Source organism: Populus euphratica, unplaced genomic scaffold (genome assembly GCF_000495115.2).
Source record: "Populus euphratica unplaced genomic scaffold, PopEup_1.0 scaffold48.1, whole genome shotgun sequence".
NCBI classification, from domain to species: domain Eukaryota; kingdom Viridiplantae; phylum Streptophyta; class Magnoliopsida; order Malpighiales; family Salicaceae; genus Populus; species Populus euphratica.
In genome coordinates, this window is record NW_011499879.1 from 1634782 (window position 1) to 1646959 (window position 12178).

At 28.8% G+C, this 12178-nt stretch overlaps 1 protein-coding gene across 1 annotated transcript; it reads right to left on the reverse strand.

Moving 5' to 3' along the window:
* Window positions 1–213: 213 nt before the first annotated feature.
* On the reverse strand, window positions 214–2743 carry LOC105129097 (beta-carotene 3-hydroxylase 2, chloroplastic-like). The gene is made up of 7 exons (XM_011031042.1): window positions 2094–2743; window positions 1901–1960; window positions 1513–1584; window positions 1295–1429; window positions 967–1092; window positions 681–737; window positions 214–563 (listed from the first exon to the last, which is right to left on the reverse strand). The coding sequence occupies exons 1-7, from the start codon at window positions 2622–2624 to the stop codon at window positions 492–494; spliced, it is 1053 nt and encodes a 350-aa protein (XP_011029344.1). The 5' UTR covers window positions 2625–2743; the 3' UTR covers window positions 214–491.
* Window positions 2744–12178: the final 9435 nt, after the last annotated feature.

The window sequence follows — 12178 nt, forward strand, 5'->3', positions numbered from 1 at the left end:
AAAAAAATAGGTCTCCTATTCAACCAGACATCCAATAAAAATATCATTTTGTGGAAAAAAATCATTGACTGTGGGGTTTTTTAACTAGTAAGCTTTCTTCGAATTAGGATTTTATTTTATTTTATTTTTATTTTTATGCGTGTTCAAAGAAAATGGTTTTAAGTATTTTCCGTATTATATGTCTAGTTTTCTCTAACATTACTCATAAATCTATTAAGACTGCAATAATAATCTGGTTCAATTACTTTTTTTTCCCCTCTTATTTGGGAATACATATACAAAGGGAAAAAGGGCGAAAAAGAAAAATAAACAGAAAAAGGAAAGAAGAAGAAAAAGAAGAAGAAGAAGATGATAGAGTCTACTGTATAATTAAGGTCCAATTGATACAGTTTCTTCTCTTCTAACGAGTTTACTATAATTTTCTCTAGTTTCTGGCTTTGGCCTTCGCCTCCTTTTATGTAAAATGGACAGATAATTAAGGAGAAGTATTTCTATCTTGATGCTTTAATCCTTCGTTGAACCTCCTTATCCAACTCGTCTAAGCCTCCTACCTCTTCTAGTTCCTGCACCACGATGCAAATCAATTTCTCCAGTAATGCTCCATTTTTCTTGTCTTCTGAATCAATTTATCAAAAAAATAAAAGAAGAAATTAATCCGAGAAGAGGATATGAGCACTCACATAAGGTCCCAGAAACAGCCCATAAGGAACCCCATCGAATTTGTCCGCGTGGTGAAGCTGTCACAAAAACAAGGCAGCAGCAGCAGCAGCAGCCAGTCAATACTCTCTTGTAAAATAGACTAGAAAATGATACATTATGTGCATGATGATGTAATTAGGGATTTTGATGTGGCTTGTTTTCAAAGTACATTTGGTTGAAAAAGTATTAAATAGCGTTGAATAAAACAATTTAATAACTCTTAAAATGAAGAACATTTTAATTTTTTACACAATTATTTTATTTTACTTGGTGAGCTGCAGCCACTCTCCTGAGGTAAGGAACGTTTGCAACGGGCCCTACTGGGAATCTACGGTGGACAAGACCGTCGTGTACAAACATGTAGGCCATCCCAAACACAGTAATTCCAAGACCCTGTGGAAAATAAATAAATAGTAAAAAAACTACTCCATAAACTAGTATAGCAAAAACGTGTCAGTAAGAAGAAACAGCCGCCGCCGCCGCCGCCTGCTTTGGGACAAATAATTTCAAAGACAAGAAACGACTTGGCTAAAATTGAAGAAATTTAGAAAACCGACCTCTGTAAGCAGAGAAGAGAGAGAATGGACGCACTCACCGCACCGAAACAGAGTCCAGGAAGAAGGCCTTTGTTGAAGAAGCCATAGGAAAAGAGCGCAATCGCTGGAACGGCATTTATTACTGCGAAAACGTCGTTGAGCTCGAAGGGACCGTTCCTTGGTCTATGATGAGACTGCAACCATTATCAAGGTTATTTTTCATCAACTTATTATCGTACGTGCACGTTTCTTCTTTCTTGTTTTCAAAATGCCTAACCTCGTGCATATGCCACAGCGAAGCATGCCACAGTGCCCTATGAGCCCACCTTGCCCAAAACTCCATTCCAACCTAGGATACCAACAAGGCCTGATCACATTTCTTTTTCTTGAAGTAGTGATCGCAGAAATAGACTAAATGTCCTCTAACTGGAAAGCCGAAGCCACGAACTAGTTGATAATTATCCAAACCTTTAAGAAATCGAAACATTTCATCTTTCGAATAAGTTGGTTTACAAATGAATTCTACAAATTCAATCGTTTCGAAAAATTATAACAGAATTATCGATCGAATTAGCAATATTTCTTAGTTGATTATTAACTGTTACTAATAGACAACTAAAGATCCTCTATAGAAGAAACAGTAAAATAAAAACATTTCAAGTTACCACAGCTCCCACGGACAGAGCAAATGTACCGAAGATTTCCAGCAATGGAACCTCTCCACCCTATTTAGAAAGCAATGAAAAATTAATCCATATTAATTAACACAAAGTTAAACCTAGATTACTTTGAGAGTTCGGGAAGAAGTAACAAAGCACACAAATATTAGCAAGAAGGAACACTATTTTATTAACGTACCTCCATTTGCCATAAGAATCTGTAATACACAGCCATGGCAGCCATTGAAGTGATACCAACACTAGACAAGACAGCAGCAACAAGGTAAGTATATCTCTCTGATCTCTTTGTTGCTAATCTATCCTCCACACGTGAAACCGCTTTGACATCATCTAGATCTGGTACTTTGTCATCATCTTTGACCTCAATAGAATCCTCTGCTCTCTTCTCCACCACCGAACATGAATTCAAATTCCTGTTATTTCTCCAATATTCAAAACCCTTTGGTTTGAAATGAGTTGATATTATTAATGAACTGGGTTTATATTCTAGGAGAAAACTTTGGCGAGAACGGTGGGTTACAGAGCTTGGAGTCATTGATATTGAAGTAATACTTGCCATGGAGTCGTAGCTTGAGACTTGAGTGCAGTGATCTTTATGCAGAATGATCGAGCGACCGAGCGAGAGAGAGAGAGAGAGGCTTTTGTAGACTAGGAAAATAAGTAGCATCATATTTATGGAGTGAAATTCTAGGTTTCTGTTGCTGGTCATGTGTTTCTGGAATGAAAGAGGAATACCATCTAGCTACCTAGTCATGAAGGACACTTCGACGACATTTCTTCTGTTTTTACGAGTTCCAAGTTAGGTCATAGTCATAGATTTTCCTTTTCTTTTTCCTCCTAATCTAGGCATCAACTTATTTATTAACTGAAACCAAGTTTTTTCAAATAATCTTTAAAACGCATTTTTTTATGGTTTTAAATTATTTTCATTTTTTATCAGATGAAGAACTCAGGACGAAGAAGATATATTAATAAAAAAAATGAAGAATTATACTAGAAAATTATTATCTTTTTTATAAAAATAATAATTTTATTGTTGTATAATTAAATAAAAAAAATTAAAGAGTTTCTTGAATGACATGATTAGATATATTAATAAATATCTTTGTCTCAACTTACCTATTTAATCTTTGGTTGTAAGACATGATTAGATATATTAATACATCTTTCTCTCAATTTCTCTACTCAATCTTTGATTAACATTAATAATTTTTTAATATATATAATTTTTTATTTGTTTTATTAAATTTACCCAGCAACTTTTTTTTTTTGGACGGTGAAAAGCATGCTGACAGCACCTGAAATTGTTTTGCGTTGAAAGAAAAATTTTGATTCGATCACAGAAACTTGACTAGACGTGCATAGATCCTTAAATATTTAAAATTTGGGCCAGCCCACAGTAACTGATATTGAAGCCCAGGCCTTTCCTTTGCTAAAACATTCAAATTATGTTCTCATCCATCGTACACGTGGCTAGCCATTCCTCTGCTCTTGGAACTTTGAGAATTTAGCCCATTGGAGCCGTTGAATACATCTATAAGAAATTATTTGGAGCCCAATAAAATCGAACACCACTGACAGGCCCAAAGTAACTCTTTGGGTTAGGAGGTCATATCTTTGGACACTACGAAATTTGGAATAGCGCAAAAGTAAATGGCTTCTAATGGATTTTTGCTCAATAATTAGGGGGCGCGACATTTTTTTAGCTCCTCCTCGCTGTAAAACTTCTCGATGATGCTGTTAAACTTAATCCAACTTGATGGATTAACATGGTAGCTGGTTGACTCAGCCTCGAGATAAGTTGGTTTTCGAAGTCAATCGGGTGAAAGTTCATCTACCTTGCCCGTCTGGTTGGCATATTTATGACCCAGCCAAAAATCAATTTTGATTTATTTTTTAAAATAAAACAACATTTTTTTAATGTTAAAAAACAAATTAAACGATAATGTTCTGAATTTATCTATTCAACTTGCGATCTAAATGATAACTCTAATGAGATTTAATAGTTTTGTCTTTTGAAATTCATGTTTTATTTAATTAAATGATTATAAAAATAAATATTTAAATAAAAGATAATGAATAAAATTATTAAGGAAAAATGTATCTATTCAATCAAAACTTTATTTTGTTATCAATGCAACTCTTAATTATTTTAACAAAAACATGTTTTTTTTAACTATAATTACTATTTTTTAAATAAAAATAACATGTCATCTGCGAACTCAGATTCTAATTATTATTGTAGTGACTAATATTTTTTTATTTTAAAAACCTAATTTTTAAGTCATTTTAATATTAAAAACTAAACAACATCCTTAAAATACTTACAAACCAATCCATCAACCCCAATAACCAAAAAAATAGTTTAAAAATTCAAAATCAAACAAGGTTAGATTTGTGTTTTTTCATTTAGATATGTTTTTTCAAGTAATATTGAGGCTCTGAACAACCACTATCAAATTGTTTTTATTACATGAAACCTGTAGACATCAAGAAAAACTATTTTGGTGATTAGAAACATCATAAATGATAATTTTTTTTTTATTATTAGAATTCAATAATCTCTCTCTTTTTTTCTTTTCTCTATCTGGGACCAGAAAATAAAACAAATAAAATTTTGTATGAAAACTAATTTTTTAAAATTTAAAAATTATTAAATTGTATTATTTTTTAAAGATGGAAGAACTAGTATACTTTTCAATAAAAATCTAAAATGCCATCCATTTTTTGTGCTTTTTTTTTCTAATTCCATCGTCGCTCAAGAAATAAAAAAATAATTGATCTTTAATTAGAATGAAATTGTTTAAAATAATAATTTAAAAAAAATGAATTTAATAAAATAAATAAATAGTAAATCCACAATAATTTATTTTATGAGTGTCTGAACAATATTTTTCTAAAAATGCTACATGTTTTAATGTATCCTACAATTAAAGCAAAATTATTCATATTGACTTTGAATATCATATAGCCATTTGAAGTGACATTTGACACAATATATATTTATTTTCCTTTTTGATTTTGATGAATATGAGATGATCTTAATAATCTTAGCCAAGTATATAGCGATAAGGATTGGTGCGTATGCGATATATATATATAATGCATAGTGAGAGAATATTTGCCTAGTAAAAAATAAAGAGAAAGATCCAAAATATTTTAATTGATTATAAATCGAGTGATGATCACTAGTTTCTTTCTTCTTGAATTACAACGAGTAAAAATAAAAACAATAACATAATCACCCTCAATAGTTGCGAAAAATATTTTAGAAGTTATAAAACAACTAAAAAATATGTCAATCGGTAAAAGGTGAAAGCGATCAGGTTCTCTAACAACAGAAATTTAATATATATCTGCAAAAATTCTTCCTTTTCTTAATAGAGGAATATCACCAAGACTTCTTATTTTATAATATCTGAAGAAAAAAAAATCTTTTTCCTCCAAAATCAGGAGTTATTAATTGCTGAAATAAAAAACCAACTTGTTGGTGCTAGGTATCAGCACTCTAGGGAATTATATACTTTAAATCTAAACGAGTTTTCAGTGATATATATATATATATATATGCGTGATCATTCAGGAATCTTTTAAGATATAGCTTATATACTCTAAGGGCAAAGAGACTTCATGTAATATCAAAAAGGAAACAGAAAAGGAGGGCTTGCCCTTCTATATTCTAAGCAATCTTTGAAGATATAGCTTAAAATTTTGGGTATCCTCTCTCTAGATCGATGAAGAGGTCTCGCCTACAACTCCACTTTAATTAGTTGGAGAATATTGTCAACAATAATTATAATAATGCAATACTAAAATGCCAAGATCTAGTGGTAGCTAGCATGTCCATTCGGAGTTGTATTGTTGTTGAATTTGGAATTAATCAAATGTTAAAAAATTAAACTAAAATAAAATAATAAAAAAAATTAAGAGAATGATGAAGCTAACTCAATATTATACTTCAGTCTTTTGATCTGGATCATCAAAATAAAATTATCTTATAAAAGATAAATTTAAAACAATAATAACACAAAAATATTAATAAACTAAATGTTAAGGGATGAAATTGAAAAAAAAATATTATTATAAAAAACATAAAAATAATAATAAAAAGACTATTGCAAAACCCAATTTAACAAGCAGGATGACCCATGAACCTTATAATTTGTTGTCTAAACCGGGTTGAGTCCTAAAAACTAGAGGAAAAAATAACTTGGTATGACAGAGTCAAAATCTTGGGTTGATCAACGATATAATTAGTTGGGGGAACATCAAGTCAAAGCATGTTGAGTTTTTTCTCTTTTATTTTTTATCATAATAATATTATTTTTATTTTTTAGCTGAATGAAAAAATCAAGCAATTAGCTAGGGAAAAATATATCAAAACCTATTGATTTTTTTAGTCAAAATAATATCATTTTTATTTCCTACACTATAAAAAATTTGATTGACCTTAGAAACCCCGATCATTCAACCCAACCTATGACCTAAGACATGACAAGGGTCGACAACCAAGTTGAATTTTAAAGGCATGATAAAAAAATAAGTATCAAATATAATATGAAAACTCAATAAAATTAAAAAATAAGGGATGAAATTGCCAAAAAAAATTAATCAAGAAGAGAACTCAAAAATAAAAAGAATTCCAATCATATAAATTATGATCAAATTCAATAACAAAAAAAAAAGAATTAAAATGAAATGATTAGGGATAAAATCAAAAAAATAAAATCCACTCAGGAAAAAGATTAAAAGCAAAATAAATAGGAATAAAGAAAATGGATAAAATTGAAAAACAAATAAATCAAATTTAATATAATTAAAAGATCAAGGACCACTTTGTAAGATTAAAACACCTTTTAAGGTGGAGAAGAGAAAAATGAGAGGGAGGAAAAAATAGCCTGATGGAGCTGCTTCGTGCCCTAAATGCTAACATATGTCGGCTCATTATGTAAAGTGTAGCATGATACTTCAGGTGTTACAGTTGAAAGGTGACTAACAATCGATGCGCTATATACGCCACTCATAGGGTTCATATGCTTTCTTTTTACTACGGCATGCACAATATACGATAACCAATTTTTTTTTTTTTTTTAAAAGGATTGGAGCACCCTTAAACCCACACAATAATTGCAACAAATGAAGATCAAAAACCAAAAATATCCTTTGACCTTAGGTGAAAAAAAGTTCACCCCCGATGGTATTTGGTAATTAAACTATACAAAAAAAAATGAAAATTCAAAAATGCTACTAAGTGAAAGTTCAAAAATGCTACTTAGACGTTAACTATCTTGTTTTTTTTTTTCCAAGGGCATGGACATAACTATAATATCAATTAAAATGTGAAAATACTATTTTATTCCTAAGTGTGTGTTTAATCCTTTGAATTTTGAAAGGTAAAATCATTATTATAATACAGATTATGTTGTTTAAGTACACAATAAAACAATGAGGAGAATTAGTTTTAGTCAATTGGTCCATACTCCGCCTCGGATTGGATAAATTTTTTAATATATAAAAAAAATATTAAAAGCGTAAATAATTTTTTAACTATGTTATTAAATCTGATATAATGGGTCAATCTTGAGACCTCATGACTTAACTCTTTATCTAACTTTTATTTCAAACTAAACAGCAGGAGACTTAACCCAAATTAAATTGATTGATTTCATTGATTCAAATACAATCTTGATGATTGATAAAAACATAACTTGTATTTTAACAAAATTTCAAGATAACAACCTTTTTTATTAAAAAAATAAAACAATAATAGGTTGATTGATCTCAGTCTTCCAATGACACATGTCATGGACTATATTACATCTCATAATTTTTTTTTTATAAACTATTTTTTTAATTATATGATTATAAAATTGAATACAAATGCAAAAACAAACACTTATTTGAAATAATGATAACCTTATAGAAAAAAATAAAAAAAATAAACCATACAGTTTATTTCTCAATCAATCTAATATTAAAAGATAAAATTAAAAAAAAATAAAAATCAAAGGAAAAAAAACAAATCATATCCATCTAGTGGGTAAACTCATCATATTTGTAAAATAGGTTACTTGGACAAGCACGTTGAACCTATAAACTGGGTTATGGATTTTATCATCATTATAATTTTTTTTGTTTTTCAAACTATTTTTATTTAACTATATAAAAAAATAGATGATCACTAAATTGAACATCAACCCAATACTAAGATGTTAAAAAAATATATATATTAAACTTGCCAAACTTATAAATCAGGTCAACCAGTCAAATATGTGAACATGTTTATGGATTCTATAAAGTTTAACAATATAACTTTTCTCTTAAAATATCTTTTTTTATTATATGAGGAAGAAATTGATGGGTAGAGAGGTTATGTTCAATTAAAAGAAAAAAAAAGACAGCTCAATAAACACGTAAATTGGGACAACTTGGGTTACCTAACATCACAACTATTGTTATCATTATTATAACTATTACTATTACTATCAATATCATGTTATTTTTATTTTTATTGACATCATCATTGTAATTATTGATATCACAACCACCGCTACCACCCTAATAAACTATTATTATTATTATTATTATTCAACTACTACAATTATCATTACTATTAGTAATAGTCTACCCACTACTATCACAATTATTAATGTTATTGCAACTATTATTGTCATGAAGAAATATTATTATTATTACAATTATTATCACTATTAGCAGTATTATTAGTATTATTATTGGTTTCATCATTACGATTACTATTAATATTTTAATTATAATAATTATTGTTGTTGTAAATGTTATTTTGATTATTATTATCACTATTAGTATCACAATCATTGTTATTATCAAAATTATCACCATCATCACTATTATTACTATTATAATAAACTATTATTATAACTATTAATAGTTAGTAATATTGCCAGTATCATCATCATTATTGAAATAACAAAAACCATAAACCAATAGATGAACTTATTAAACCTATGAACTGAATAACCCAGACTAACACGTCAAACTTGTGAATGGGATTATGGACTCCACCGGCATTAATTTTTTTTTAACTTATTTTTTATTTAACTATATAATAACAAAAATATATAACCACAAAATTAAACACCAAACTTTAGTGGGATTATAGTTTTTTATTTAATATTGAGATGTTGGAAAAAAAAAACAAGAAGTTAAACTCATCAAACATGCAAATCAAGTCAATTAGTCAAACTTGCTAATATATTCAAGGACTTTATAATGTTTACTAATATAAATTTTATTTGAAACTGTTTTTTTTAGAATATGAGACAAAACAAAAAGAAGCAAAAAAAAAAAAAGGACTCAAGTTCAATTAAAAAAAGAGAAAACGACACCCCAACAACCCCATTTTTGGCTTGTTATTTTTTTCTAAAAGAAATGGGAAAAAAATAAGATACAAATATAGATCAAAATATTTAATATCACAATATAGATAATTTACCCAGTTTTGTTTAATGAATTTATTTATTAAATTCAATTTCAACGAATTTGATACATACATAAGATTTATTGGATAAAATTAAAAGTAAAAACATATTACATAAGGCTGCACATATTCAAAATATCATAAGAAATAAATATTTTTTATTTTTAAAAATAAATTTAATATATGCAAAACACATTTAAATTACAAATGAATCATACTAATTTCCTAAAAAATTTAACAAATCCAATATAACTCAAAATTAATAATTATGTAAAAAAAGATAAATGAGCAAAAAAACGAATAAAAACAAAGTAAAATACAAACTTAAAAATTATTTTATGTTTTAAAAAAATTCAAAATTAAAAAATAAGAACTATAAAGAAAAGAATGAGATCGCCTAGCACTTGGATTATGATTAGCTGGCCAAATGTGGGCTTATAAAGTCAAGTCCAATTGCATGACCTTTTTTTTTTTAAAAAAAAAGGATAATGAAGTTGATGACATGTTATCTGCCCCAACTCAATAACAAAAATATGACGCATTATCTCGCATACTCAGATTTTAGAAACTATGGTGGCCGGAAAATTGGGGTGCCTGGTTTTTTTTTCTAAAAACCTATTTTTCCACCCAAAACACCTAGAAAAACACTCTAATAACCTCGTGAAACCAATCTTTAAGCTCTAAAAGCAACAAAAATCGGTCCAAAATGAAAAATCAACACGAAAACCAATTTCTTCTTGATCTTAAATATGGATTCTTTAAGCACTTTCAAGGTAAAAAAACACTTAAGGCAAACTTTCCTCATCATATGGAACTATTTGGAACAAAAATCTAATGTTTTGATGGTCGAAATTGTTGCAATGACATCTTTCTCTCTCTAGGCTAGATTCCTACTATTTTCTCTCTATCTTCTCAACCACTGTTATAACCCAATTCTAGGTTATTCTAAAAAAATTATTTTTTAAAAAATAAAAAATAATAATAAAGGCTGGTAACATGGAGAAAGAAAATCGAGGAATCAAGCTGCAAAAAAATAATAATAAAGGCTGGTAACATGAAGAAAGAAAATCGAGGAATCAAGCTGCAATTTTAAAGAAAATTGAAGGCTTAATTGTACCCTATTATGCCCAAAAATAGAGAAAAATACAAATTCAAGGTCAAATTAAATGATTATTGGATGAATTTACATAAAAATTAAGTCTTAGGACATAATTAAATTTTTAATAAGCCAATTTGATTTAATCATAGGCCAAATTAAATTTTAATTATGTTTAAGAATTAATTTGTGTCAAATTAAAGGATTCAATTAAGGACTTAATTATATTTTAAATAGGTCAAATTAATTTTAATTGGTGCTTAATTAGTGAAAAATTAAGTTTGGGAGCCTAATTTTAGCCTAATTAAGAAGATGGAATTTTTAAGAGACTAAATTTAATTTTTACCAAGTTAATTGATTGAAATTAGGGGTTTAATTGCATTTAAAAAAAATTAGGGTCAATTAGGGTTCAATTGAAAGCAATTGAAAGAGAAAAGACTAAAATAAACTTTGGAAAAAAAAGAACTCAGCACTGTTCATTATCTTTTTTTTCCTGAAAAAACTGATTCAGTTACTTAGTTTGCAGCTACATTTAATGTATCTAATATCCACCAAATTTGACAAATCTTACACGAATATGATCCTCTGCACTTTCTTTACAATCCCATATAACCCGTTTAGGCTAAATGACAACATATCGGCACTGGTGACAACTTAGAGAGACCCACTTAGTCAGCTTTTGTCTGCAGATTTGACAACTTAGAATGCCTACTTTGAACCAATGATTGAGATTCTTCCCAATTGAATCAAGGGACAAAATGTTTTCCTGGTATATACAAGATTGCCCTCTTCCACCGTCCATAAATAGAAGTGGATTTCATGGCCTGAATGAGGAGAAAATTGAGTCTAAAATTAGCAAAAAAACCAGCTTTTTCTGGTTTCTACATAGTTCTCTCTCTTCTTTCTCTCTCCAACATGGCTTTTGACCACCATCACTACCACCACCGACTTTACCACCATCATTTCCATTAACCTAGCTCTTTACTAGTGGCAGAGCAGCTACCATGGCCTTCTCTCTCTCTTCCTTCCAGCCTTCCGCTCTTCTTTGCAACTTTTTCTTCTTCCCGCCGTGACCAACTTCGACCTCTATCGTTGCAACAACAAACTCTTCCACTGTCCTCAGTCAGACTAGTGACGGCAGCCACGAGTCCTTCAACCAGGTGAGCCACCCTTCCTTTCCTTCTTCTTCTTCCTCCTCCTTCATGTTCACTGCGTGAATAGTATACATAAATTATAAATCACATCCTATTATTCATGCAGGACGTGAACTCTCTCTGTCTCTCTCTCTCTCTCTCTCTCTATATATATATATATATATATATATATATATATATATATATATTAAAAAAATAAAAAATTCCAAAATCATTTTAAAAAATGTGATTTTTTTGCATATTTTTCTACCAATTTTGCATAATATTGGGTTATATATTTACATTGTAAAATACAAATTCAGTATTAAACTACTTAATTTTTTTTCAAAATATTTCAAAAAATTTTTTTATTGCATACGGTCAAATCCTAAAAATTTTCCTAGTATATTTTTCATAAAAAACAATAATTATATTTTTTTATGTTTAAAAAAAATCCAAAACTGGATATCATAACCAGTTTATGATTGTTTATTAGGATTTGGCCAATATGTAAAAAATCTTTTTTTGATTTTTTTAGGGTCCAAATATAGACTTTAATATTTATGGGGTGTAAA

Bases quoted from the DNA above. Each gene is read 5' to 3' on its own strand.
- LOC105129097 (XM_011031042.1), bottom strand. From the start codon at position 2,624: ATGACCAGCAACAGAAACCTAGAATTTCACTCCATAAATATGATGCTA. The intron at 1,093-1,294 runs GTGAGTGCGTCC...TATTTTCCACAG, and splicing joins CTGGACTCTGTTTCGGTGCG to GGTCTTGGAATTACTGTGTT. The intron at 738-966 runs GTAAAATAAAAT...TTTTTGTGACAG, and splicing joins GAGTGGCTGCAGCTCACCAA to CTTCACCACGCGGACAAATT.